Source organism: Aspergillus lucknowensis, assembly GCF_044049455.1.
Source record: "Aspergillus lucknowensis strain CBS 449.75 chromosome Unknown BJX67scaffold_1, whole genome shotgun sequence".
In the NCBI taxonomy this organism is placed as follows: domain Eukaryota; kingdom Fungi; phylum Ascomycota; class Eurotiomycetes; order Eurotiales; family Aspergillaceae; genus Aspergillus; species Aspergillus lucknowensis.
This window is the reverse complement of record NW_027263545.1, coordinates 277,718-304,924: the sequence shown is the minus strand read 5'-3', so window position 1 is coordinate 304,924 and position 27,207 is coordinate 277,718. Positions and strand designations below refer to the sequence as shown.

The window sequence follows — 27,207 nt, the reverse complement described above, 5'->3', positions numbered from 1 at the left end:
ACACTCGGGTATATCTGCAGCCCGACAGGTCGGGTTAGCCTCATACTATATTGGAAGAGGTAAATGATAGTTAAGGACACATCGTGAAGCAAAAGGGTGCCCGCAAGGATCGTAGTACTCCATAGCCATCCCTGTTTCAGAGAGATTCCGTAACCCATTAGTTGTTTCCTTCCAGCACGCCGAATACGCCGTCCTATCACCAGAAAAAAGAACGCCCAGGCCCATGACTGAACGCCAGTCCATTCCAATCGTTTACAAGTGAATAAAAAAATAGCAGTAATAAAGACAAGAAGAAAGAACAGATGTTTCGTCAAGGTAGCAGAGACCCGACTGGGTCTTCGGAAAGAAGGTGGAGAGAATGATCAGGACGTAGAGGGGAGATGTGTAGTCTGTGTAGAGCCGGGTAGATTCTTTCCTGCGACGTCCAAGGAGCTTGGATCGTCCGTCTGAGTTGAAGCACCGGCTTCTGGATGCGTACTGTTTGTCATGGCTAAGCTATCTGGCTTTTCTGACGGCTGAGTGGGAGGAGTGGGTGGTGGCATTGCAGTGGCTTGTGCCTGCGTTTTTTCAGAGGCGGGAGTTTTCAATGACCCTCTTTGCATGAGATAGTCACCTAGACTGAGCTTCTTCTTCACGGGGCTAGGGGCAGCCATTCCCGCCCCGGGAGATGCGTTTCCAGGATTCTGCGAGGACGGATCCAGCGTGATCGGGGACGATACAGTCGACGATATTGCGGAATTTGGACTGGTAGCAAGCGGGAGGGATGTAGCAGTGTTTTGAGGAAGAGGCACGTGGAGATCCACCCGGGGACTTCTGGCCTTGTGCGCTGGTATTCGAGTAATATGTGCGGCACTGGAGGGCCAGGGTGGTGGCGGCAGCGATTTCCCTGTGCCCCGTCCAATGGACGGTGAGGTCTCTACAGTTGCACTCCGCGTCTGTAGGCGTGCCAATGAGCCTGTGGGTGACTCTGAATCCTGCATTTCCACATCTTCCTTTTCGCCAGATACACTTGGCGTTGTGGCTGTAGGAGTAGGAACCCCATGCGAGCTAGAAGCCACTGCCCCGGAAGGAGCAATATTGTTAAGTAGAGAGGGTGGTTGTTGGAGGCTGGTCTGTCCTAGCCGGACTCGATCGATATGGCATCGTTTCAGGAGGCGTTGGGTTAGGGGGGTAAAGCTAGGCCGTTTGGAGGATGGCGTAGAGGGTATTTCCCCACGCGCAAAATCCAACTCCGCTTGGACGGCTGAGTCGACATAGTGAGAATGGCTAGAGGGGTATTGCGTCTCGGGTGTGCTGGGAAACGAGGGTTTGCGTGGTGAGCTGTGGCGGCCTGCGGACAATGGGGGCGAGTACGACTGTCGATCGGATGTACTCGTCCCAGCTGTTTGGGTGGACTGGCCGCTGACGCGCTTTTTCCGTTTGTGGGATGCCTGCTGATCCTGCTCCAGCTGCTGAAACTTCTTTTCCGCTGCTGCAATCTTACGCCGTTCACGTGCGGAAAGCTCAGAATCCCCAAAGGTATGTTGAACGTCGGTGGGGGTCTGGAGGGTTGGAGTCAGGTCTCGGCTCCGCGTCTGTCCACGGGCAGAGCCTGACGCAGACCGGCTATCCACAGGGTCGTCTTCTTCGAGGTTCTTGATGGTTTCACTCCCAGCGCGGCTGTTGTTTGCTGGTGGTGTTATATTGGACTTGCTTTTAGTCTTCCTCCGCTTTGCATGTCCTTGTTTCGAGCTCCCATCCGAGTTTTTGGGATACCGCCGGCGATCTAGACTGGAAAGGAGGCAATTGGGTGACGGAACACAAGCGCAGCCACCAAAATTAGCCAGCACGTTGCTAATACAAGTGGCCGCAATTTCTGGCACACTATCCCCGGGCTCCTGCTTAACAAGACCGTTGGTGGATCCAAACAACTGAGCGTCAAGATACCATGTTGCGGTGATTTCCGAACCTGGGGGTATGTCCTCCTTCGCGACAAAGCAGAAATGATATTCCACTTCGTTCGTAATGTAGGTCTTCATCGTCACATTCGGACGGCACGAGCGTCTGGCATAACGAAGAATACTTCCTTCTTGTCGACTGTCGATGTAAATTGGGAGTTGGGGATGGAAGAAAACGAAAGGTTCGGGATGCCGTAGCTCCTGCCAACGGTTGCTAGGGTCCAGGGAATAATCGCGTAGCAGACCAATCTTGCCTGTTATCTCCCCAACAATCTCGTCTTTACCAACCCGATTTTGCGTTTTGAGAACCTTCCAAGTGGGGTGTTTGCCATCAATCTCGGTGTTGGAGTCGGATATCGACTCAAGGGATAGATAAGGCCAATGAGACCGATCTAAGGCTGCGCCAGACCGAGTGAATATCTCATCCGCTGCGCGACCGTTCGCTACGCGCGCAAGCGCTGTCGGATCTTTGACCCACGAGGCTAGATCCGCTGCAAGGGTCAGATTAACAAAAAGATTACCCTCCATATCCACATGGCCATGATCACGGTCGTAAAGGTGAAGAAACTCATTTGAGTAACGGGAAATAGAAGGGACTGAGGGTTTGGCAGGGCTCATGGAGGCTGCGGTGCGCTTGCGCGCATCAGAGGCGAGAGTAGGAACTCCAGACAATGAGCTAACCGAGCCAGAAGCACGATGACTTGTTTTTGCCTTCTTTGATGGGGGGAGGTCACGACTGCTTGACTCAGATCGCTGATGGAAGCCGTTTACCTGATCTCCATGCTCTTTTGCTTTCTTCTTGTGACTCTTTGCTGCTGCCGATCGTTTAGGTTTCCGGTCACCGCCATCGCTCTGTTCTCTGAGGCGTCTCTGCCGGTCAGTGGCACGCCGACCGTCCAAATAACGGGGCTCACAGTCAACACAGTTGTGGACATCTGGGACGGCCTGGCTATGGTAATAGCAAACGATATGCTGCCATGTCTCACAGCCCTCGCAGAAGACCGTATTCCCATCGTCATCCTCGAACGCGCAGATGCATTTGATAGTATACGGCTCCTCCTCATCTTCGGGCGCAGCCGAGTCTGATACAGTGCCGTTGACGATGGGTGAGTTCAGAGGGGTGGTGACCGGGTAAGGCTCCGTGGTTGGATGCGTGATGGCGACTGGGGAGGTCTCTGTCATAATCCGACAGAACACCCCCTCAAACGGCTAGTAATGCAAAGTGCGCGGATCTGTATTTTAAGGCTGTGCGGTGGGCGAGGATCACCTATATCCTTAGAAACATATCACAAGTACCATGTAACGTCTCGCCTAATGAAACACCTCGCTCCTTGAAGCACGGAAGATATGCTGTTCAATTAGGTTCTCGCTCGGTGCAAGATACCGCAGTATGGTGCCTTTTGCGAGTTGATGGAAGGCCAGCTAGACGCACTACCAAGCCAGAACAGCGTGTGGTCTAGACTTCACTCGACAGCTTCGAGGCTAAATTTTGCGTTGAGGATGTATCAAATAAAAATAAGCGACACGGCTGGTCAATGGAATCGCGACTTCAAAAGGGGTGTCGTCTATCGTGGCGTCTGCGACCGTAGGCAAAGACGAATGTATTGAGGGTCGAGGTCCGAAGGATGTAAGGGGGCGAGCGAGGCATGAATCGCATGGAGAGGAAGTGAACGGCGGGAGAGATGGCGATGATGAAGCCAAAGGGATAGGGTGGCTAAATGAGAAAGTGAAGGAGAAAGGATGAGATACGAGAGAAGAAAGGGAGGAAAAGGCGAGGGTGAAAGGGACGAGAATGTGGAAGAGACAGAACGACGGAGGGATGAACTCGGGGGCTGCAGCTGATGGTGGAGCGACGCGAGACAAGCGAGAAAAAAGTAATCAGTCGAGTCGAGTCAAGTCGAGGGAGCGAAAGAAGCGACAGTTTGGAGGAGAGGAAGGGAAGAGGAGGAAGCGTGAGCAGAGAGAGGCAGAGGCTAAAGCCACAAACGGGCCATTCAAGCGGCGCGTCCAAGACCCAAGGTCAAAAAGGAAAAGCGCGGAATAATTTTTCCCACCCGATCCTGATTCTGGGGAGGCCGTGGCCTGGTTGATCAAGAGGAGCGTTGCAGATTGACCTCTGATTATTTGAGAGGAGGCGTTTCTGTACTGGATGGCCGTTAGGGAGGGTGAAAAAACGGAGAAAAGAAAAAAAGCAAAAGCATAATGGTGGTTGAAAGTCCGTCCAAGAAAGACGGGAGCGACGAGGAGGGGAGAACTGCGAGCGCAAAGCGGAAGGGGAGGGGAGAACGAGGGTAGGTGCCTGCGTTTCGAGGCCACAGGGTCGCTGGTTATGGTGGGAGTCAGTGGATCACGCTAGCCCCAAAGAGGGAAGATGTGATTGCCAAGACTCTCTTCAGTCAAAGCTGAGGCCGCTGGCGATTGGGAGCCTGACCAAGGGTGACAGGGAGATCGATCATGGTGGGAAGATTGCACAAAAAGAGACTGGTGGTTCGCATGCTGGAAGGTGAGAAGGGAGATGGAGATGGAATGATTTCGATGTGAGCCACTGGGAGTCTCGGCAATCCTCGAACAGAGATGATTTTGCACCCTCAAGTAGAGTGGAACCATCTGGGCGTTCCTGGGAGTCGAGACTTTGGACACACCTCGCGGGCGGCACTTTGGATGTCAGCAACATAATATTGCTGTCTCGCTTGTGCGAGATAGAAAGTGGACATGATGTTGATCTTTGTGGATGTCGACATTGACATTTGGTTAGTAGACAGCACGATAGCAACGCCAGACGCGGGGTGGCTAGGTAGTGAGATTCAGAGAGGCTCTGTGAAAGTGCGATGGTAAGATTGTGGGATGGTGGAGGGGACGCAGAAGAGGTGGATCTCGCGCACGAAGTACCGGGGACAAAGTTTGGGGGACGTTGACGATATGCCTGGAGCTTGATATGAAGAGTAGCTTTGGAAGGCATGAATTGTCTTCGAAGGAATCGGGCTTCCATCAAGGCTGGTTGGGCTGTGTGTGTATCATGATAGACCCAGCATAAAGAGCAAGTCGGTAACATGGGATGACATGATCTTGCGGGGGGTAGAGAGAGAGTGAAGTATCGGATAGAGGGAAAGATTTGAAAGGAGGACAGAGCCTTGGAGTGAGGCTAAGTCGTTGGTAGTAATAAGCAAGTCATCTGAGCCGAGTAACATGATCTCTTCGTGAGCGGTGCAAAGAAGCGAGGAGAAACATAGAGGGGTAGAAGGAGCAGGTGGCCAACACCTTAGTGCAGGATTTACTACCCATCAAGAACCAGTGGCGGCGCTGTCCATCGAAATCGAAGGAAGAATTACCACCAATACTCTGGGAAGGCAAGCGAGAAATCATGGAAGCTGGTGAGGAAGACGGGAGATTATGGAGGCATCAAGTAGTGTGTTCCTGATTTATCGTCTGCTGAGGGGAGAGAATTCCGTGCGTGGCGAAAAACAATAAGACAGGGCGGCAGAGGAAAAACCGACAGGACTGGGGATTACTTCCTTCCTGCCTTAGGCTCTTTATAGACTCCTGGTACTGATACTATGATCGTACTCTTCCTGGGTAACGATTCCAGCTTCTGACTCGCGGGACAATTCCTACAAAAAGGACTTTACAAAGATTTTCGAGGTATTCGTTCCGCCCTAGCGTCCAAAGAAAGACGCAATTCAGTAGAACTCAATAAGGACTTAGCGCCGGGCCCCTGGAAACAATATTCGGTATAATAATAAGTGGTACAGAAAGATAACATGCAATACTCGAAACAGCGATCAGCGAAAACACGAGTGGTGATACCCTCGAGTCAATCGCCTGAAATGGTTAACCAGTTGTTCAGCGTGAGGGTGATCCAGCACCCGAAGCAGTTGGAGTCGATCTACCGCCCTTGCCCTTCCGCATTTCCAATTCCAGGGCTTGGCCGCTGGTTCGAGTTGCAACTATTTCGGCACGGTCTTCAACTGTCGGCGCCTCTAGCTGCGGAGTCTGCGTTCGGAGCCCAGTCATGAGCCAGTGTGAGAGGTACATAGAGATGAACATAGCGACGGCAACATAGCCAGGGATCGCATTTCGTGGATTGAACCGGTAGCGGGGAATAATGGCGATCTGAAGGAGGTTAAGCAGAATCAACAGGATGCTGGTTCCGAGAGAAAACCAAGCTCCATAAGGCTGAATGCGGGAACGATGTAGCGGCATAACGGCTGCAAGGTTGGCTGCTCTTCGAAAGCGGAGATATGTGATCGATGAACACATCCAGGACAGGTAGCCCGAGGTGGTAATAAAGAACATTAGGTAGTTGTGCACAGCAGAGCTCGACATGGCCATGGACAGAAACGTCAACCAAGTAGCTCCGGCTGTAGCAGCAACAGATATATAGGGAACACTCCAACGATTGCGAATTGAGAACATGGCGGGAGCGTGGCCAGTCTCCGCCATGGAAGCCAGCATACGGGAAGACAGATGGAGAAAAGAGCGTCCAGAAGCCACTGAAGAAATGAAGATCAACCCAGTCGCAATAAGTGGCAGCACTTTGATGCCAGAGTTCTTGAGGCCCACGGTATAGGGTGAGTGTCCCGCACCAGTGCCATTGTTCGTGAGTGAGAGATCATCATATGGAGCCATCACTGTGGAGGCTAGGGCACTCAAGATGTAAAGCGCGAACAAGGTGAGGTTGCTGGTCCTAGCAGCCCTGAAGATGCTATTCCCTGGTTCTGAATCGTGTTGTTCGGCTCTCTGCACGGTCAATTCTGGAATGAATACGACAGTTATCGTGCTACAGAGCAGACAGTACACCAAGCCAAGAAAACAACCAAGATCACCTTTGACTAGAAATTCATTGAAGGGGCCGGGTTGAGTCCAGTAATAGAATCCCTTCACAGATGATTTGGGGTTGTTACGGATCGCAATGTAACACGAGATGATGATGAGCCCGACTGTCGTCACGAGTTTCAGGCCCGTGAAGAACGCTTGTGACCTTCTGAAGACCCTGTCGGGTAACATATTGAAGGCGAATATCACGGCGATGACAATGCCCATGCGTAACGCGATATCGGGGCCTGGCGTCCATAGTCCAAGATTGACCATCGCAGTTGTAACCTCAAAGGGGACTAACACAGAAAGCGAGCACAACCGGAGGTAGGATACCGCAAACCCCAGGTGGCCGGATACATAGTGATACGTGTGACCGACCATGGCGCCATTTCGGGCGAGGGAATGAGACGAGACCTCGGCGATAGCTGTTGTCACGCAGTATATCAAGGTGGATAAGAATAGGTAAGCGAAGATGAGAGATGCAGGCCCTCCTACCGCAAGTGCCTGCCCCGTTCCGATGAATAGGCCCGTTCCGAGGGTAGGATTGATCGTCATGATTTGTGATAAGAATGATTATGAGGAATAACTTTAGGAACGATCGTACACATACGATGGGAGCTAGAGGCGAGTCGGTAGTTGGTGTAATAGGGTGGGTTGAACAAGGGGAGCTTTAACGCTAGGTGGATGGCAAACAGCTCCTGCCCTCGCCCTCCTACCCTAGGTTGCATGGTGCCTGCTATTTTCAGGGAAAATCGATATCTCTTTGAGGAAGAGCCCCGAGTCCTCGAGTCGTTCCTGCCTCAATAACTAACAATGAGAAAGCCGTGATGTTGGAGCATGAAGACTGGGGTATGCGACAAAGGTGAGCGGACAAAATGTAGGAGAGAGGGTCATGCTCGAGAAACCTGAGATGATGGGTATCGCAGTCTATAAAACAAATAAGAGTAGCGGCGAAAGAATCTGTGGGTAAGCTCCACGCTGGTTCCCACACAATCTTAAGGAACGCCGTTCAGATCCCCAAGTCCAGCTTTCCTGGGGTCCAACCCGTGGTATTGACTGGATCTCGGTGTAGCTGAGGATTCATTGATAGGCCATATCCGTCTCTGCATACTCGAGCCATTCCCCGGATAGCGCCCTTTTCCAGAATCTAACAACGCCATCATCGCCGGAGGAAATGAGGCAATCACCTACATATTGATTAGATTTCCAGTATTATTTGACATTGGTAAGGGAGAAGCTATCTCACCGGCGTAGGAAAATCCTACTTGCCATACGTCGAGATGTTTGCTGTCGAGGCATGCAACCTCCTTAAAAGAATGTTTGAACTGTGAGTCGCCTGTTATGGAGCGACTTGTCGTGGACATGGGCGTTCGACTTGCAAGAGCTGATCCTATTCCCGACTGCAATGTTGTGCGCGATGACTGGGCTTGTGTTGAATATTGAGTGTGATTGCGGTCAGAATCTCGAGAACCATTCGAGGAAAGAGAGGTGTACACCTCAAATACTCTCACAAAACCATCCTTACAACCACTGGCAATAAGATCATAACCTCGGACTGACCCATTGGCCCAGGATATATCCCTTACTAAGCCTTCGTGACCCGTCAATTCTATTGCATGGTAGAAGCGACGATTAGCGTCAGTCCGGTAGACTTTGACGCTGTCCATGGCCGCAACGACAAGGGATAGGCTCTTGCGGTCCCATGAGGGCAAAATGGAGCGAGTAATGTCTGCGGGATCGTGATGAAACTGGACTTTGAAGCTGGTCTCCTCTCCTCGCTGGGGCGCAGTGCAGACCCGGAATTCATCAACGGTCTGCCAGTCCGCGAGTGAATCTGGGCTAACGGGCTCCAGGACCCTCAGAAAGCCGTCGCGCGTTATCACAGCAAGCCAAGATTCAAGGTCAATGTTCCGGAAATCGATGGAGACGAATGGCTGTCGCTGCGGTGCTGTCATGCGGAAAATCGCTCTGAAGCGTCGGCCGGAGTTCGGCGGCTGAGTAACATCTTCTTGCCAGATCTTGCATTTCATATCCTCACCTACACTGCCAATATGCTGGCCAGTGAAGGGTCCGTTCCAAGTCGCCTACAGTGAGGGGGATTAGAAACCCATCATGACAAGGGAGGGCGCAAGCCAGCGTGGACTTGCTTACATCACGTATTTCCGCATCATGGGCACGCCAGGTGTCAGTTAACTGCCACTCACCGTCTTTCTGGTCCCATACTTTAAGACGATGGTCTGATGAGGCGGTAACTATGCGATTGCCATAGAAGTTGAATTTGGTCACAGTCACCAAATCACGATGACCAGCATCAAAGTCAGTGAACGCAGACGACATCTCCGACCGAATCAGGATTCCAGTCGGAAGATCTGGATCCTGCAAAACATCTACCCCGGACGCGAAATGGTCGACTCTGGGGCGCAATTGGCGGAGGTTTGTGTTCTTTTTCGGTGGGGTCAGCTCTGTCGTCGCGCCTTCTTGCATAGAGAAGGCACCATTGTATACTTACATAGTTATCTACTCTTAGTAGCACCTGCTAGTCCCGAGGAGAAGTACTGCAGTAGCGCCGGGCGTCGGTCGTTGTACCACGATTATGGTCACAGACTGGATCTGGATTGGATGCCGCGTGGATTATGTGAGCGAGACAGTGGCAATTCTCACCGCCTTCGGGTGGTCGACAGAATGACCATCTCAGAATAACACCCTCGTATACTCCTTGCCGTTTGTTGATGATCTGGCTTGAAGCCAACTTTCGGCGACACCAGCTTCCGCCAACGCCGTCCTGAATTGCGCGAGGGGAATGAGAAGGGATCCCTGAATGACCCTTCTGTGCAATATGGCTACCGCAAATTTAAATTCCCTTTCCCGTCGCGAGACATGGTCTCTCTTAATTCTCGCGGGCGCCTGCTTTGGCGTGCTGGCTAATACATTTGAGGGCGAAGGTGCCCCTGTGGTAGCCTCCCTTGCATTCAGTGGGGTCGCATTTTCTGTGGCCTACAGTATGATAAGGTGGTTGGGGCCCGTTTTTATAAGAGCAGGTCTCAGCGGGAAGGATATGGCCAAACCAAACCGGCCAGTCATGTAGGCTCTATTTTGTCCACCGGGTGTACGTGAATGTCGATACTGATTCCTCGGCTGTAGACCGGAGACCATGGGGGCTGTCTGTGCGGTTGTATACCTCCTCGTGCTCATCTTCTTCATTCCGTTTGCCTTCTACAAGGACATCGTGGCGGCCACCTCTGGTGGTGGTAATCGCGATGTTGTGATTGAAGTTCACCATGTAGAAACGGGCCGGACACTCCATAGATTTCCTCATGAGAGGGTTCGTGCTTTTTATACCTTCCTTCGAATCGCAACCTTGGTGTGACTAGCTGACAGGAGAACTCCAGCTCGCTTCTTACCTCTCCGGCCTCTTGTCGCTTCAGTGCATTGTTATTCTTGGAATTGGCGATGATCTTCTCGACATTCGATGGAGACACAAAGTACTAATACCTGCATTCGGAGCCATTCCCATGCTTATGGTCTACTTCGTCGACTTCGGGGTTACGCATGTCGTTGTTCCGATGCCTCTAAAACCGTACCTTGGCGCCTTCATCGACCTTGGTTTCTTGTACTACGCCTACATGGCCGCAGTTGCTATCTTCTGTCCCAACTCCATCAACATGCTTGCGGGAATAAACGGAGTAGAGGTGGCTCAGTCACTCGTGATTTCCGTCTTGTTGATGGTTAACGATGCCCTCTACCTGGTAACGCCCTTCCGGCATCCTGCCACCGACTCCCACCTCTTCTCCCTTTACTTCTTACTCCCCTTTGTCGGTGTGTCGTCAGCTTTATTGCTTCATAATTGGTATCCTTCCAAAGTATTCGTTGGGGATACATACTGCTATTTCGCCGGGATGGTCTTTGTTGTCGTGGGGATCCTGGGGCATTTTAGCAAAACCTTGCTGCTCTTGTTCATTCCGCAAATCTTCAACTTTGTATACTCGACCCCTCAGCTCTTCAAGCTGATACCTTGCCCTCGGCACAGGTTCCCTAGATTTAGTGCCGAGACTGGACTTCTGGATGCGTCGATGACTGAATGGGTTACCCCTCCCGCGCCGCTGGTCGCGACTGCTCTGGACTTGTTGCACCGACTTCGGCTCGCGCGTGTGCGGAAGAACGGCCAGGGGGAGATTATCGAGTCGAGCAATTTAACCATCCTCAACCTGTGGCTAATCTGGATGGGCCCAATGCGGGAGGATCGACTGGCATTAAGCATGGTGGCTGTCCAGACTGCGTGTGGGCTGTTTGGTCTCTTTGTGCGGCATTGTTTGGCATTGTTGGTGTTTCCTTCAGATAACAGAGCGCTCGGAATTATACTATAGATTGTTAATGCATATTTCCCGGTTTGTGGTGAGCTTCTTATGGAGAGAACATGCGTTCCTGGGTCAATTGGGAGTGGGTGGCCAGTACACGAGTGGATGCAGGTACCGTGACGACCGTACTTGCGAAGTTCGGCAAGAAGATTCTGGATTGATTCGATATCCGGATTGGAATCCTGTCCCGAGGTCCCTTGTTGGAGATGCCGACGGCTGGCGATGGATCCGCTAACTCCGTTCTCTGTTTGGCTGACCCTGCAAAGGTCAGCAATCCGGAACCCCAGGGCTCTCGCGTCTCAGTGGCTTGATCTCCTTCATTCTGCGCCTACATGGTTGAATGATGACGCGCAGATGGAATTATGCCCATGGTACAACATATTTGTCAACAATGGCTCTCCTCAGGATGACCGGAGATAACCAACATGTGAGGTTGATTTCAGCATCACGACATGGCAGCACTGTATAAATATCTCGACGTCTCCAGTACGTAGGAACAACAGAATAATCCTCATTCCCTCATCGAATAAAGTAATCTTATACTTCTTTTGGCTTTGACCATATTCAGACACCCTTCGTTACGTGACCATGTCTGACTTCATGAAACCAGCCCCCGAGCCCGCCACGGAGCTTGGTCGTTACCGTGTTCTCTCCTCCACTGCTGCAATTAGAGTATCTCCTCTTCAGCTGGGTGCGATGTCTATTGGCGATGCATGGAAGGACATGATGGGATCAATGGACAAGGAATCATCCTTCAAGCTTCTGGACGCTTTTGTCGAAGCGGGCGGAAATTTCATTGATACAGCCAACAACTACCAATCTGAACAGTCGGAGACCTGGCTGGGTGAATGGATGGCCTCCCGGAAGAACCGAGATAGGATGGTTATAGCCACCAAGTTTACAACGGACTACAGATCCTACGCCGATGGAAAGGGGAACGTCCCTAATTGCTGCGGAAACCACAAGCGTTCTCTTCACATGAGCGTGCGTGATTCCCTACGCAAGCTCCAAACTGACTGGATCGACATCCTCTACGTCCACTGGTGGGACTACACCACCTCTATTGAGGAGGTTATGGACAGCCTCCATATCATGGTTGAGCAGGGCAAGGTGCTCTACCTGGGTATCTCGGACACTCCCGCGTGGGTGGTTAGCGCAGCCAACACCTATGCTCGTGCGCACGGCAAAACACCGTTCAGCATTTACCAAGGCCGTTGGAACGTGATGTTGCGGGATTTCGAGCGCGACATCATCCCAATGGCCCTCAATTTCGGCATGGCCCTGGCACCCTGGGACGTCCTTGGCAGCGGCAAGTTCCAGACCCCAAAGGCTATTGAGGAGCGCCGGAAGGCCGGGGAAGGACTGCGGTCCATGCTTGGGCCCGAACACCAAACACCTGAAGAGGTCAAGATGAGCGAAGCCCTCGCTAAGGTCGCTTCGGAGCACGGGATTGAATCGGTGACGGCGATCGCCCTGGCCTATGTTCTTCAGAAAGTCCCCAACGTGTTCCCGATAGTGGGAGGGCGCAAAGTTGAGCATCTCCACGACAACCTGCAAGCGCTGAAAATCAAATTAACGCAGGAGCAAATTGAGCTGCTCGAGAGTGTGCGACCCTTCGACGCCGGCTTCCCACTTAACATGATTGGCAACGACCCCAGGATCAGCGGCACTGTTAGCCCCTGGATGACCTTTGGTGCAAAGTTTGCCGTCGCACCGGCGCTCAAGGGAATCCTTCCTCAATAAGATGAGGTATGATTGTGGATGTGCTTTTGGCTGTGTTTCGTCGTTGGAATATGTCTGGGGCGTCTTTCAATTCTTGAGCGTATGTGTAGTAGTAGAATGATTTACTTATCTGAACACCTTGAAAATGTTAGTTTCCCTCTTGAGGTCAATACGTCCGCACAAATCGAAGTTGCAGCAATAGCACCTGTGATACTTCCCAGAACCCCCCGAGTCCAGCTCCTCCGTGGCCGATTTACCCCGCATATACTTGCCCATCGGGCTGAGGGTTCGAAAGCTCTGCGCTTCTCCAATTCCGAAGTGTGCTTTTTGCAGCTTGCAGTCGGCCATTTCTCGCAAGAAGAATAATGATCATCCTTGCGAAGTTGCAATCGAAGGAATGTTACATGAGGCCTATCGGACCAAACAAAGGCCTCCGATTACTCCGATGAACTCATCCGACTGGGGAAACTCCGTCACAAAGCGGCGTGGGCCGAGAGCGAAGCCGGATATCGGAGTGAGTGGGTCAGTGATCTACCAATGAGCGCTGACACATTGATTCTTACCAGGCCGAGATCGGGGCTGTCGCGAGAGCCCCTCGATGCTGTGGTCAGCGACATCGCGATGAGGAACTTTCTTTAAGAGCCCTTTTGGAGCTCCAAAATCTGCTACCACACATCTTACAATCATACTCAAATCTTTCTGTGGTAATATTGTTCCTTGAAAGATCTGAATACTCTCTTTCTTGCCCATTGACCGTTGCTCTACATTGCCCCTCATGCCTGGTGCTGACAGGAAGCCCAAGACCTTGTATGATAAGGTCTTGGATGCTCACATTGTGAATGAACAAGAGGATGGCACCCTCCTCATCTATATCGGTATGATGATTGAACTCTCATTGTATTGGGGGCTGCATACTCACTCCCTTCAGATAGGCATCTGGTCCACGAAGTGACCTCTCCAGTACGTCTCAGCTGCTCATTCACTGCGCCTCCCACCGGGTTACGTTTTCTCGCCGCTGACTGTCCAAACAGCAAGCCTTTGAGGGGCTCAAGAATGCAAGCCGTAAAGTCCGCCGGCCGGACTGCACCCTTGTTACCGTCGACCACGTATGTTTTCTGTGCTGTGCTATTTTCGACTGACAAAACCAAAAGCTGACGAGCATCTTCATAGAACATCCCCACCACATCGCGGAAAAACTTCAAGAACGTCGAAGAATTCATTGAAGAGACCGACTCCCGTTTGCAATGCTCGACCCTCGAAGAGAACGTTAAGGACTTCGGTCTGACATATTTTGGGATGGGGGATAAGCGACAGGGTATCGTTCACGTTATCGGTCCCGAACAGGGCTTTACTCTCCCTGGCACAACTGTCGTTTGTGGGGACAGCCACACCTCTACCCACGGCGCTTTTGGCGCCCTCGCCTTCGGTATCGGTACCAGTGAAGTCGAGCACGTCCTCGCTACTCAGACTCTCATCACCCGACGCAGCAAGAACATGCGCATTCAAGTTGACGGCGAGCTCCCTGCTGGAGTCACATCAAAGGACGTTGTTCTGCACGTTATCGGCGTTATTGGAACGGCCGGTGGTACAGGATGCGTCATCGAGTTCTGCGGCTCAGTCATTCGCGGGCTGAGCATGGAGGCTCGGATGTCCGTGTGCAACATGTCCATCGAGGCTGGTGCGCGTGCTGGTATGGTCGCACCTGACGAGACCACCTTTGAGTACCTGAAAGGCCGCCCTCTGGCCCCTAAGTACGACAGCGCAGAGTGGAAGAAGGCCGTCAGCTACTGGTCAAGCTTGGGTTCGGATGAGGACGCTGTATATGATAAGACTGTTCTGATCGACGCCAAGGACATCATCCCCACGGTCTCATGGGGTACGTCTCCTCAGGATGTTGTTCCTATCACGGGTGTTGTCCCCGGACCGGATGACTTCGAGGATGAGACCCGCAAGGTTGCTTGCAAGCGCGCTCTTGAGTACATGGGTCTGGCCGCCGGGACACCTATGAAGGACGTTGTTGTCGATAAGGTCTTCATCGGCTCCTGCACGAACTCCCGTATTGAGGACTTGCGTGCCGCCTCTAAGGTCGTGCGAGGCAAGCAGGTCGCCTCAAACATCAAGCGCGCGATGGTTGTTCCTGGCTCCGGTCTGGTGAAGCAGCAAGCTGAAGCCGAAGGTCTCGACAAGATTTTCGTTGACGCTGGATTTGAATGGCGCGAAGCCGGTTGCTCCATGTGTCTGGGCATGAATCCCGATATCCTCTCCCCCCAGGAACGCTGCGCCTCTACTTCCAACCGCAACTTCGAAGGCCGCCAGGGCGCCGGTGGCCGCACTCATCTCATGTCCCCCGCCATGGCCGCCACAGCTGCCATAGTCGGCAAGCTCGCTGATGTCCGTGAGCACCTCGTCGCAAGCCCCCGCCTGGGCAAGGTGCAACCGAGGGTTGACGTTCAGCCCGAAGCCGAAGAAGTCGACACAGAAGAAGAATTCGACCGCATTCTCGACCAACCGGCCGACAATGAACCTCACACCAACACCCACGCCGGCACTGCCGGGTCAAGCGCGGGACTCCCTAAGTTTACTACTCTCAGGGGAATCGCTGCCCCCATGGACCGCAGCAACGTCGACACAGACGCCATCATCCCAAAACAATTCCTCAAGACCATAAAACGTACAGGCCTCGGCACCGCCCTGTTCTACGAACTCCGTTACAAGAACAACGAAGAAGACCCCTCCTTCATCCTCAACCAGGGCGTCTACCGCCAATCAAAAATCCTCGTCGTCACTGGCCCCAACTTCGGCTGCGGCTCCTCCCGCGAACACGCCCCCTGGGCCCTTCTCGATTTCGGAATCAAGTGTGTCATCGCCCCCTCCTATGCAGATATCTTCTTCAACAACACCTTCAAAAATGGCATGCTCCCCATCATCATCCCCGACTCCGCCACCCTTTCCAAGATCGCCGACGAGGCCCGCGCGGGCCGCGAGATCGAGGTCGACCTCGTGAACCAAGAGATTAAGAACGCGGAGGGCAACAAGCTTGCTACCTTTGACGTCGACGGATTCCGCAAACACTGCCTCGTCAACGGTCTCGATGATATCGGTCTCACCCTACAGATGGAGGATAAGATCCGCACCTTTGAATCGAAACGCACGCTCGAGACTCCCTGGCTCGATGGAAAGGCTTACCTGAAGCGTGGGAAGCGTGCCGGTCCCACCATGGTCGAAGCTGCGCCTGTCCCGAAGACGAATCGGGGTGATGTCAAGGGCGAGCCTCTGGAGTGGTAATCGCGTTCAAGTCAAGACATGGATCTCTTCCGAAATTCCTCCCTTCTCCCTTCCATTTTTTGCCCCCAATAATGAGTCGTTTTAGCTTTGATACGAGATTGTGTTATTTGCGCATAAGAAACTTGTTAATCTTTTCCGTTTGGATCCGTGGCATTAGGCATTGGGACGAGTTTCGGACTTCACTACTACATTTTTGTCAGAACTTCGTATCTCCATACCATTATTATGAAACATAACAAGAAATTTTATCTTCAGCAGACATCAAATCAAATCAGTAACATCACAAACACAAGAACGATTTTCTGACAACAATTCAAAAATGGCAATAGAAAGAGGACCAACAACCCGGCACTGACAAGCCAAAATGAAATGATTAGTTACATGTCTTGCCCACATCATAACTCAGTGAACAAGCCCATTAGGTGAACCATATTAACATCAACATCCAGTTCATTAGGTAGACGCGGAGTCGTTTTCCTCATTTGAGGTAAAATATCGTCAAGAAATGGCGAGAATATGTAAATAGATGGGGAGATCGATGGGTCGTTGGGTAGACCCGCGGTTGGAGCTTGTCATGGCGAACAGTGCCGGTACCAATGGGACCGGTTTGTTTACTATACAAGGGACATGGATTCCCTTCGTTTATTTTGGAGATGTCTGATAGTAGTGGCACAGCTGACCAGCGCTTTATGGTTTTGTAAGCTGCTCTTTCCGGAAGAACAATAGGAAACCGGCACTATTTGAAGAGCTGTTAGTTGACGTTCAGTATAAACAGAAGACCGGGGCATTGGATCAGACATACCAAATCAGCAACTGGAAGAACAGAGCAACCCAGAACCAGGCGTTAGCCACGGAACTGGCACCAACAGTCACATCCGGCGAAATCGGTCCGGGACCGATATTGTTCGGTGCGAAAGCTCTCGCGCAGATAGTCGCAATGGATCCCAGAACTTGGGACGCGAGGAGAGTGAAACATATATGCATTCGTGTTAGGGTTTGGAGTAGTATCATGCCAAACCCGAGACCCTGTAGCGAATCCAGGATACCCAGCCATAACCACAGACTGCGCGACACAAGTGCGCCACTCGTGTAGCTACCAGCCCAGGGCAAAAACAGCCCCATGCCGGAGACACCCCACCAGATTTGAGCCCAGCGGGGCGCACCGAGACCGCAGGCGAAGACCGGGAGGATCCAGCTGTGTGATTTGGAGAGATGGCCAAAGACGCATAGAACGCCTATCCAGACGAGACCGAAGAAAAGGATAACTAGGAGTCCGACTTGCCAGGCTTTGACATGGACCGAGCTCCAGAGAACTAGATTATATTAGTTGTGGTTGAGGGACTTGTTGGCGCGGAATTGCTTACAACTCCAGTTTCGCCCGTATGGTGCACTGAGGAAGAAGTTCTGCAAAATAACTACCACGAAGTTCCAAAGGATGATCTTGCGTCGGGATACCGATTGATAGAAAGACGGAACTTTCCCGGGTGCCTGGCGATAGTATTTCGGTAGGCCGAAAAACACAAGGACGCCCAGCACCCAGAGGAAAACAGCAATCGGCATGCAGATGGCACTGGCTAGAGTTAGCATTGCCCTCCTTAAGGCTTCGGGACATTAGAGGGAGACCTACGTCATTCTCCAAGTCTCTGTGACATGAGACTGAACATTGGGAATGCCCCTGGTGACTGCTTGCGAAATAGACGTGCCCCAGTACCATAGGCCGATGATATAGGCTTGCTGAGTTCCTTGAATAATGCATGCACGCCATATCCATTGCTTGACCGGGGCGCCGTTTTCATCTCCAAAGTTGAGCGCAAAGAACAAGGAGCCACTGGCTGAAGCTGCAGCATACACCCCGGCACCAACATTCTGAATCCATGCACGGGCAAACCCATCACTCTCATAGTGTGCCACCCCAATGAGGACAAAGGAGAGGCCGTAGAAGAACCACGGTAGAGACAGCACCACAACTGACTTGCAGAAGCGGAAGAGGAACCACCAGATTATAGAGCTGACCAGGTAGACTGTTGCGATTCCATAGAGCTTCTCAGGCCTTTGCCCAACCTCGCCAGTAAGCAGAGTAATTTGATACGAATTGGCGGCGATAATCTGTCCGATACCAAGTATAAAAGAGTAAACCGGCCAGTCGAAGACCCGAACCTGCATCCATTTTCTGAGACCAGAGGGTGGAACGTAGTCGTTTCCAAGGAAAAATTCGTTCGGCATCCTGTTGGTGTCGCTCCCACTCTCACGCGAACCGACCTCATCGTTTGAGATTGCTAAGGGTGAGGAGCCCTCGAATTTGGTGCGGAACACTGACGAAGAAGGAGACTGATTGCGCCCTAATTTTGCGTCGCGGAACCTGTCGAACCATTTCTTTTCGCTCTTCTCGAGATACTCCTCGATACAGAGTTGTGACTCGGAATTGGACCCGTTCAATTTTTCCAGTTTGGCTTCAAAGGCCCTGTAGAACTCGCCAGTACTGTCGGTAAAAGAAGGGTCGACTTTTTGTAGTTTATAGTCTTTCTTTTCACCAATGATGGAGTCAACGGAAAGAACAGACGCGCTGCTGAGACGGTTACCAGGCTCCGCGAAGGGTGGCGCAGGCGGTACAAGGGTCTCGTCGCCATCAAACGTTGTTGAGCTCGCCGGAGATAGAATAGTACGGGATAAAATTGAGCTTTGACTGGAGTGCCTGCGGGTAAAGGAGTTTCGAACCAAGGCATGGGCATTGTCCTGTTGCGCCGCGGTATCCTCGCAACGTCCTTCCTCTGCCTGCTCGGGCGTGAGGGTGTATTCTTCTTCTCCATAAAAACTTGGGGTAAAATCGTCGTCACTGCTCTCTTCTGTCATAGAGGCACTCGCATTCTCTTCTGCCCCAGTCTGGCTGTTCCTTCTCAAGCGGCGCCGACCACGACGCATCAGATGCCCAGGTCCGGCCCGCACACCAAGCGACAGATGTCGACCAATGCCGGATCTAGGCTGCTCATCACCACCTGGGCTGGGATCTCTGCTGTAAACAATTGTGTTCCTTTGCTGGGGACCGTAAGCGCTTAGACGGTTAATATTCGAATAGCTTCCTGATCGCGAATGAGCCAAAGGAGGGGTTTGCACTCCAGTCGGGGTCGCAGTTCCGGTCGATGCAATGGTTGGTGTCATCATTCCGTTCGGGGTGCTGTATCCAGAGGGCGAGTAAGAATGGCCGTTAGACTTGACGAGACCCTTACTGTGGATTCGCATGGCCGTGGACTGCAGAATCTCAAGATCCTCAACCCACTGTGCAACAGGGAAGCGCTGCTTAGCAGACCTTGCACGCATCTTGGCGCGAACATGCCGCTTAGAGCGCAACGCGCTTCCAATAGCCAGTTTAAATTGGTGAAGTAGATGGGCAGTCGTTGTGGACTCAACGTTATACCACCACCCTGGCATCTGTCCGAGACCACCAACACGCGCTCCAATACCTAGTGCTCCCTTGCGACCAAACTCGACAGCTACCAGTCCGAATGGTTCGTCACGGGATGGGATCAAAGCAAACTCAGCGCCAGAGAATATGAATGGAGGGAGCGCGGTGAACTCTGGTCTTGAATACACACGTCCAGGATAGAGTTTCATCATCCGATCAAGCTTGAGGGCAGCGAATTTCCCATACAAGTCAATAACCGGACCGACACATATTAATTGGACGTTTGGGCGGTCCTCTAGGACAGAGGGCATCACATCTGCGATCAGATCAATTCCCTTCTGCATTGACCATCGTCCAACGAATACCAAGAGGTCGGCGTTGGGGTTCTGTTCAAGCCCAGCCCACTCCTGCGCCTGGCGTTTGAGTTCTCCTCTGCTCGCTTCATAGTTCGGGTCGACTTGGATTTCACTATCCCTTGGCGGCTCTTTATGCCATTCAGCGGTGTCGGAAGGATCGGGGTTAGGGAGATTTCCGACTTTCTTGAGTCCCCAGAAAATAGGATAGCGAGCGTAAGAACGCTTGCCGTATTTCCTGGACACTCCGACAGCGCCAAACCCTTGCTGATGAACACGGAGATAGCTTGCGCCGGCATGTAGCATGTTGAAAACTTCACCAAATTGGACATAGCGCCTTGCGACATCAACTTCGATGTTAAAGACAGCGCAAACCTCGTCTCTTTCCTTCTGGGTGCGCATTGGCCAGAGGCCCTGGAACTCTGCATTGTGGAGCGATAGGCACACAGGAACCGTCTGAGGGAGAATGTACAGCGGAGCAATCGAGCCATGGTAGTCGTTGATATGATACAGGTCGATAGGGAAGCGTTTGATCGTTTCTGCGATACATTGGTTCCAGGCGGAGTAGTAGATTGCGCTATCCAGGTCATCCATGCGAGCAGGGTAGGGTTCAGTTTTCGACTGCTGCCGGAAAACCGGAGCATCCAAAAGAACGTAAGTAATATTATTCAGCACGTGGTACTGAACCTTTACTTCGTAGGTGTTTCCAAGAACCGTCACGAACATTGGCTCCGCTGGCTGGTCCTCTGGATAGTCCACACCTCCAACGCATGGCACAACCCAAATCAGATCTTGATGTCCAAGGTTCTTACCCATCAACTGAGCCATGACTCCAAGACCGCCAATCTTGATCCTGATTCCCCAATCCTCAATGTCATACTCCATCGTGGCAATGAGTACTGACCGCCGCCGTGAGGATCTCGTTCCGAATGCGGTTGTGCTTTGGAGAAACCCCGACTTCTTGACAAGTCCTAGAAGCGAATTTGTAGACTGCTTCCTGGTAAACATGAGAGAGCCGAGTGATTTTTTCTCGCTGATCCCGACCTGATTGAACTTAACTTGGTAGAATGACTTCATGAAAGTGTAGACGCATCCAGCAGCTGTCACAATTGGTACGAGCCAAAGTAAGAAGTACACGATGATTTGGATGGTTCTTGACCCTGTTGGCTGAAAATGGATTCTCTGCGTACCATCATCGATCCAAAGATCCCATGATAGGTACGGGGACGGAGGTCTTTCAGTGATGTTGACAGAGAGCGAGCTCAGTGAGGATGGTGGCATGCGATCCAGAACTCCATCCGAATCGAGGTCACCGAACACAAAGCTTTGGTCGGGCTCTCCATCTGGGTTCATACCCCAAACGTTGAATTGACCCTGGGCAGGATATTCTGACTGGAGTCTGTACTTCCAATAGCCGTCGCTATCTTGTTTAACCTCATTGTCCAGCCCGGCGTCGTAGCCATACTGGTTGTATGGCCCGTTGAAAAAGAGATGAGGGAATCGTCGTTGGCGATCAGTACCATAGTCGCCTTCTTGCACGTAATCGCTGCTACCGGTTAATTTGCTCCAGTACTCGACGCGCACATGCTTTCCCTGCCACCTTTGCTTGGCTGTTCCGGACCAAGGCAGCTCATCTATCGTCTCCTCGCCCCCTTTGTACTCCCGCCACTCAGAGAAGGAGCTACCCCAGTTGGTAGAGTACCGGTACTTGTCGGCGCCAGCAGCTTTATGTCGAATGTAAAGCGTTCCATTGTCATACTGATGAAGGAGATCCGTCGAATAGTTTGCTGCAGTAGACACCATTGGATTATCGGTTTGGCCGACGCGGATGAGAAAGTGATCTACAGCCTCTGTTGAATGGCCACCATTCTCACTGGTTGCGTTGGCGACAGTCAGACGATGGATTCCATTATAGACCCCGGTGAGCTTTGAAGTCCAGACCCACGTACTAGGAATCTGAGCAGTCCACTGCGTCTCGCTTGGGTCTATATTCTTGCAGTCGACTTTGTCTTTGTTGATAGAAGCTGTTTTGCCTGCCTCTGTTGTGGATTGCAAAGAAATAGATTTCGTGACTGATTCGCAGTCCATTTCTGCGGAAAAATAGATGCTCAAATCAATATCTTCTGCTTCGCTGGACCCGACTTTAGAGAGTAGCGGTTGGTCATGCCCCGGGGTGATCTGTGTGATCATCGGTCTAGGCTTGACAAACCGGCTTTTGGGAACAAATGCTTTGAATTCAAACGGTTTCAAAGTCATGGAATCGAGACATCCATTAAACTCCTTGGAACCATTGAGATGAAGCTTTTTTGGGCCGTCTTTCAATTCATACTCATCATGTGGGTAGAACAGATTAACAACAGACGTTTCAGTGGCGAATGGAGATATCAAGGCTGTGTCGTTGTCGCCGCAGTCGAATTTATACTCAACTGTCTTGTTGTCATTCTGGTACACCAACCAGATTGGTTGGTTGTCATCAAGCTCTTGGATCTTATATACGGCATCTCGCAAGATAGACCACACACCAATCTCTGTCGCCGTGCCGTTTGAGCCTGGATAATAGACCTCTCGTGTCTGATTAGACAGCTTTTGAACAGAGTATCCATCATTCAACACTTCGAAATTCTGACGCAGCTGATACATGTGTTTGATAATGTTTCGAATGGGATGAGAAGGATCGCGGTGGTCATAGGTTACGGTTTCGTCGTGGCAGCCTTCACGCCCTTTACTGATAGGCCAGTTGTAATACTGGCCTGCATTCAAGGCAAAGCAACCATGGGTCTTCCATGCTGTGGCGGGAGACATTGCCTGGCGTCCGTAGACATAGTTATCTGCTGTAGCATCTAGTATATAGAAGCTTTGCTCTTCCCCCCATAATAGAAGTGGGATACCAGGAAGATGTAGGGTAGTAATGAACAACCCCAAAAGCTGTCTCTCAATACCCAGCTCAAGCGCCGGCCAGCGGAACACATCTTGGTTTGTGGCACCATACATGTGTCGCGGGTCAAATTTGCCGGTGTTTGCGTTGATCATATCGTTGGTCATCACCATTACATTCCAAGCGTCTGTCCAGTCAACTGGAGTGTCATAACCAGCAGCTAGATTGCCGTCGAGGCCGAGGAACCGAGTGAGGGACCGATATGTGGAATAGTGAAAGGCGGCGCTATCGATGGCCTGCAAACCATCCTCGCGAAGGAAATACTGGTGGTCGGATTCGTTTGTCATTGCCATTGAGTCCATTGCGGATTCTGGATACTGGTTTGGCTGTCTACCACGTCCAAGGTATATTGCGCCAAAATTGTTCCCGCCAGTAATCTCGCCCGGCAAGAAGAAGTTATCCTTGCCGATACTTCGAGCACACTCTCGATAAGCACTCGACATGTCTCCAAGAGCATCAACAGTGGACTGTGTGGCTTTGTCATAGCGGAAGCCATCAATATCTAGAGCTTTGATTATCATGCAGGAATGTCTTATCAATCTCTCCCGAACGCTTGGGTTCCATTCACGAAGACGATCCTGAACCGAAGCAAATTTGGCCAGTTGGCGTTCCCAGTCTGGGTAGACTCCGAACGCTTCTCTGTCACCATACTGGTCGAAATCGCTATCGTAACAACCTTGTAGCTCATCGCGGACGTCTTTGTCTACAGGCCAGCCAGTCTCGTTCCAGAATCGAGGATATTCGCAAGTTTTGTTGTAGGTATTTCCAATATCGAAGTCAACGTAACGGCGGTCCGTTTTCCAAAGGGCTTCGTGCTCTTTAGCTGAGAATGGAGTTGTGGTATTCATGTAACCTTCGAAACCAATCAAATCACCCATCCTAGGGCTAACTGTCAGCGTGGGAAGGCCGCACATCGATATTATAGGGAGACTTACGTTGCAATCGTGTTGTCGAATATCACGTACATCTTGCGCTTGTGGATTTCTGAGATCGCGTTCCTCCATGTTTGAATACTACCAAAATGCTGATCCAACAAGGTCGTGTCCAGGATCGAGTAACCATCCGCGCCCCATGGCTGATTCATGAGAACTGTGCCTGCGAGATAGATTCCCTAAATGAATGATTGTCAGTAAATGGGTTCAGAGTAACAATAAGAGAAAAAGCGTGAAACCTTAATTCCCATTCCTTGAAGGTAGTCAAGTGTGTCCACCAAGCCTTGTGCATCGCCACCATGCCGCATTTGATTCGAGTTCAGGTCATGTTCGAAGAAGGTTCCATTGATATTATCGTTGGTAGGGTCCCCATTGACAAATCGATCAAGAAAGAGAGTGTAAAATGGAAATCTCCAGTTTTCAGGCGAAGGCATGTACTTATGTCCTGGCCATTCGGGTGCTGAATAGTCTGCAGGAGTGGCAGCGTTCTTATTCGCGTTAAGGTTGAAGTCAATCAGAGACTCATCGTAGGGCCAGCCTGCCGCAGTCGCCAAATATAGGGCCAGCAGTGAGCTTGAAATCCCCCACTTCATGGTGGATGGTCACTGATAGAAATGCTTCTCAGATGGACGACATGTGCCTCGGGCGTGTTTGGGGGTACGCAAGGCCAAAAACGTGCAAGAGGGCAGCTCAAGAACTATTTTTCGAGAGAGTCCTATGGATCTGCTTCCGCTCAATATACTCTGAGCCCTGATATGGCACACTAATAAGGGATTGGAAAGGAGGACAACTGAAGCAGGGAGGGTTAAGTTGCAAGCCCCGAGAGGTACTGTAGCAGCGGCAATGAGTAAATAAAAGAGAGCAGATAGAGAAGAGAGAAGCAAAGGAAGCCATATGCCCGAGTAAATGTCCGAGGAGCTGCAGAAAGAAATGCAATCTAGAGAACCGGAGAAAGCATTATTAGCTGTAGTGTACTGATAGAAAGAAGGGTCAGCGAGGGATTGATACTACCTCGATAGAGAAAAAAGAAACGAAGATCCTGTCTAACCAACCAGTACTGCTCAATCAGGATTGAGACTAAATCGCCGACTTAGACGACAGGTAGACGGCCGGATGGAGACTCTGCTCTGTCTCCAGTGGCTTTGTGGGAACTGTCGTCCCTTCGTTGGGGGACCAGCCACCAATCCGTCCATGATGACTCGTGTGCGGACAGCAGGAAGGAGAAGCCTGAGAGATCAATTGATTTTATTGGGCCGTTGGCATCAAGGGAAAAAAAGCCTGTAGGAAGGGGTCGAACTGTCGCAGGAGACACGAAGTGATGTCGGCGCAAGGCCGAATGCATGCAGGTCAGTTGGAGCGACAGACGAGACTGAAGCGGGACATCATCGTATCGTTCTGTACCAATGGGATTCGGTAATACCAGTACGGCTGCCGCGACAGCTCTTGTTGTCATGAGGGTAGTCTTGCAATCCTGCTCAGGTGTGACGGATTGATAACATCAAGAAACCACATTAAGTCCAGCTTTTTTTACGTCTGATGAATAATAATCCCGCCGCGTTGGTTCCAACAAACTATGCTGAGGGTAAGACGCATCTGCCACCCGTAACGACTTACTTCCGCACACCCTGATGACAGCTTGAAAGTGGCTCTTCTGGCCGTAGACTCATCTATTGTTAAAATGACGAAGCCCCTAGTAGCGGTAGTACTAGTAATGGAGCTAGAAGTTGTCGAATTGTGGCTGGATTGACATAAACAGCACTGTACCATGTTCCTCAACGATTATGTTTGGGCAATGCGGAACCCTGAAAGGGTTGAATACCAAAACATTGCAAAAACGATCCCTCTGAAATAGCGTAGGAATATGAATCCAATTACTTTAGTACTATCAGTACGCGTAGCTCAGTACTGCCGGATTTTGACGCAATATGAACATGGATAGAGTTGCCATATCCCACAAAGTCAAGCTTAAGATAAGAGTGACCTCCTTTATCATCACCATAGTCTTCTAATAAACTTCTTCGGCGTGTTAGTGGCAGTCTAGATACGGTATTTAAGAGATGCTATTTCGGAGCTATATATTTCCTTGTTTGCACTGGGATAAATGCGACAACACCAACCCTGTTAGAAATATTAATATTAAGTGTACTCTTTACGCTTGATACGTGCCCCTCACTCGACCCTAAGTCAGAGCTTCGGGATTAGTTCGTGCTGCCGCATCTCGGCCTTCGACCATATCTAGCTTGTATCTCTGCATAATGGGGGCTTTTTGGCAACGTGCGGCGCCGCCCGCGGGCGTCTCGTGGTTGCTAATTTACATTGCTACGCATTTATCAGTCAGTGATCTGTTGCGCATAACCATAATATATACTGTTCCCTAGAGACTGATATTGAGCGCATGTTGGTAATGGTGTGATATTTTATGGATCTATACATCGATGGGTTGCCAGGCTGGGGTTGTTGAACGATAGAAAATTACGTGATACTTAATACATCACAATACCGTGAGATTGTTCAAACCACTGGCTGTACCAGGCGTACTCCCAGTGACCGAGGGTTGATGGGCCCCTTGCTGGAAGATCTTCGAGGGATATGAGGAGTAGGAAAGCAGATTCTGGATCCGATGTCTCATATTTCGTCCACTAAAGCACTATCTTCGGCATAGGTTCTCTGATAGCCGCTATTAGCGAGGATTAGCGTGAGCCTTTTGGTTCTTACGAAAGATGCGCATGCAAGGAGACACAGAGAGCAACGCTGGAGACTTCGATGTCTCTCCGAGTGGACTGGGGATTCCTGCCGTTCATTGGTATAAGGGGCCATGTCTGTCTTGCATCCATGGATGCCTGCAATGACTGCCAAACGGGCCCGGGGTCGGGATGGGCTGAATGGCGGGTGATGAGGTTCTAGTACCGGCAGCAGTAATACATAGTTACAACTTGAAGTCGTCAGCCATTGCTGTCGGCGGTCGATTTCACTGTCGGACATTTCAGAGCGACAGCTCCAGGGGCCAAGTGACCTAACGTCGGTTCGATAAAAAGCAGTACGCCCAATTCCGCAACGGGTTTTGCTCTAAGAACTCGAGTTTGAACTCAATGCCAACTGAACGCCGAGTAGTACGCGAATGTTTTCCAGTCACCGCTTCATGTAAGAAACGCCGTGGTCACCATCCGTCGCTTACATTTTATCTGGGAGTAAATGAAATCTCAGATTAGCCCGAAAGATGCCCGCCGGATTTCTGATGTTCAACTTCAAGTTTGTTGGTACTGGGAGCTAAGATCCCGCCGATGGAGAGCGTCGAGTTATTTTGTATCAAGATTACGAGATGGTGCCAAGATAAATAGAGCCGAATTAGCGTGAGCTTTAATCAAGCGATGGTGTTGTGTAATTGGCTATCGCGAGTTGTTTCTCGCGTCGTCGTCTTGAGCCCCACTGTGCGGGCTGTTGGTTGTCCGTGGCTCTGGGATTCTTCTTAGTAC

At 51.1% G+C, this 27,207-nt stretch overlaps 8 protein-coding genes across 8 annotated transcripts; 3 read left to right on the top strand and 5 right to left on the bottom strand.

Annotated features, from left to right (window-relative positions):
• Positions 1-260: 260 nt before the first annotated feature.
• On the bottom strand, positions 261-3,424 carry BJX67DRAFT_3537 (putative PHD finger and SET domain protein). Its single transcript, XM_071029141.1, has one exon. It carries the CDS (start codon positions 3,117-3,119, stop codon positions 363-365), a length of 2,757 nt encoding a protein of 918 aa, XP_070891320.1. The 5' UTR covers positions 3,120-3,424; the 3' UTR covers positions 261-362.
• A 761-nt stretch (positions 3,425-4,185) lies between these two features.
• On the bottom strand, positions 4,186-5,383 carry BJX67DRAFT_3544 (uncharacterized protein). The gene has a single exon (XM_071029214.1). The coding sequence runs from the start codon at positions 4,987-4,989 to the stop codon at positions 4,390-4,392; it is 600 nt and encodes a 199-aa protein (XP_070891319.1). The 5' UTR covers positions 4,990-5,383; the 3' UTR covers positions 4,186-4,389.
• Positions 5,384-7,623, bottom strand: BJX67DRAFT_3563 (putative proline permease). Its single transcript, XM_071029377.1, has one exon. It carries the CDS (start codon positions 7,305-7,307, stop codon positions 5,778-5,780), a length of 1,530 nt encoding a protein of 509 aa, XP_070891318.1. The 5' UTR covers positions 7,308-7,623; the 3' UTR covers positions 5,384-5,777.
• Positions 7,624-7,832: 209 nt separating this feature from the next.
• Positions 7,833-9,089, bottom strand: BJX67DRAFT_369035 (putative nuclear pore protein (SEH1); the record flags this gene model as incomplete). Its single annotated transcript, XM_071030705.1, has 3 exons — positions 7,833-7,939; positions 7,999-8,836; positions 8,904-9,089. 3 exons carry the CDS (start codon positions 9,087-9,089, stop codon positions 7,833-7,835), a joined length of 1,131 nt encoding a protein of 376 aa, XP_070891317.1.
• Positions 9,090-9,428: 339 nt separating this feature from the next.
• On the top strand, positions 9,429-11,148 carry BJX67DRAFT_339160 (UDP-N-acetylglucosamine--dolichyl-phosphate N-acetylglucosaminephosphotransferase). Its single transcript, XM_071027641.1, has 3 exons — positions 9,429-9,833; positions 9,894-10,074; positions 10,142-11,148. Exons 1-3 carry the CDS (start codon positions 9,571-9,573, stop codon positions 11,114-11,116), a joined length of 1,419 nt encoding a protein of 472 aa, XP_070891316.1. The 5' UTR covers positions 9,429-9,570; the 3' UTR covers positions 11,117-11,148.
• A 329-nt stretch (positions 11,149-11,477) lies between these two features.
• On the top strand, positions 11,478-13,233 carry BJX67DRAFT_339155 (aldo/keto reductase). Its single transcript, XM_071027640.1, has 2 exons — positions 11,478-12,959; positions 13,048-13,233. Exon 1 carries the CDS (start codon positions 11,696-11,698, stop codon positions 12,848-12,850), a length of 1,155 nt encoding a protein of 384 aa, XP_070891315.1. The 5' UTR covers positions 11,478-11,695; the 3' UTR covers positions 12,851-12,959; positions 13,048-13,233.
• A 242-nt stretch (positions 13,234-13,475) lies between these two features.
• Positions 13,476-16,413, top strand: luA (3-isopropylmalate dehydratase LEU1). The gene is made up of 4 exons (XM_071027639.1): positions 13,476-13,704; positions 13,758-13,789; positions 13,861-13,935; positions 14,000-16,413. Exons 1-4 carry the CDS (start codon positions 13,605-13,607, stop codon positions 16,112-16,114), a joined length of 2,322 nt encoding a protein of 773 aa, XP_070891314.1. The 5' UTR covers positions 13,476-13,604; the 3' UTR covers positions 16,115-16,413.
• Positions 16,414-16,801: 388 nt separating this feature from the next.
• Positions 16,802-24,327, bottom strand: ags2 (alpha-1,3-glucan synthase Ags2; the record flags this gene model as incomplete). The annotated part of the gene is made up of 6 exons (XM_071031822.1): positions 16,802-16,850; positions 16,917-17,427; positions 17,479-17,684; positions 17,742-23,681; positions 23,738-23,913; positions 23,974-24,327. The coding sequence occupies 6 exons, from the start codon at positions 24,325-24,327 to the stop codon at positions 16,802-16,804; spliced, it is 7,236 nt and encodes a 2,411-aa protein (XP_070891313.1).
• Positions 24,328-27,207: the final 2,880 nt, after the last annotated feature.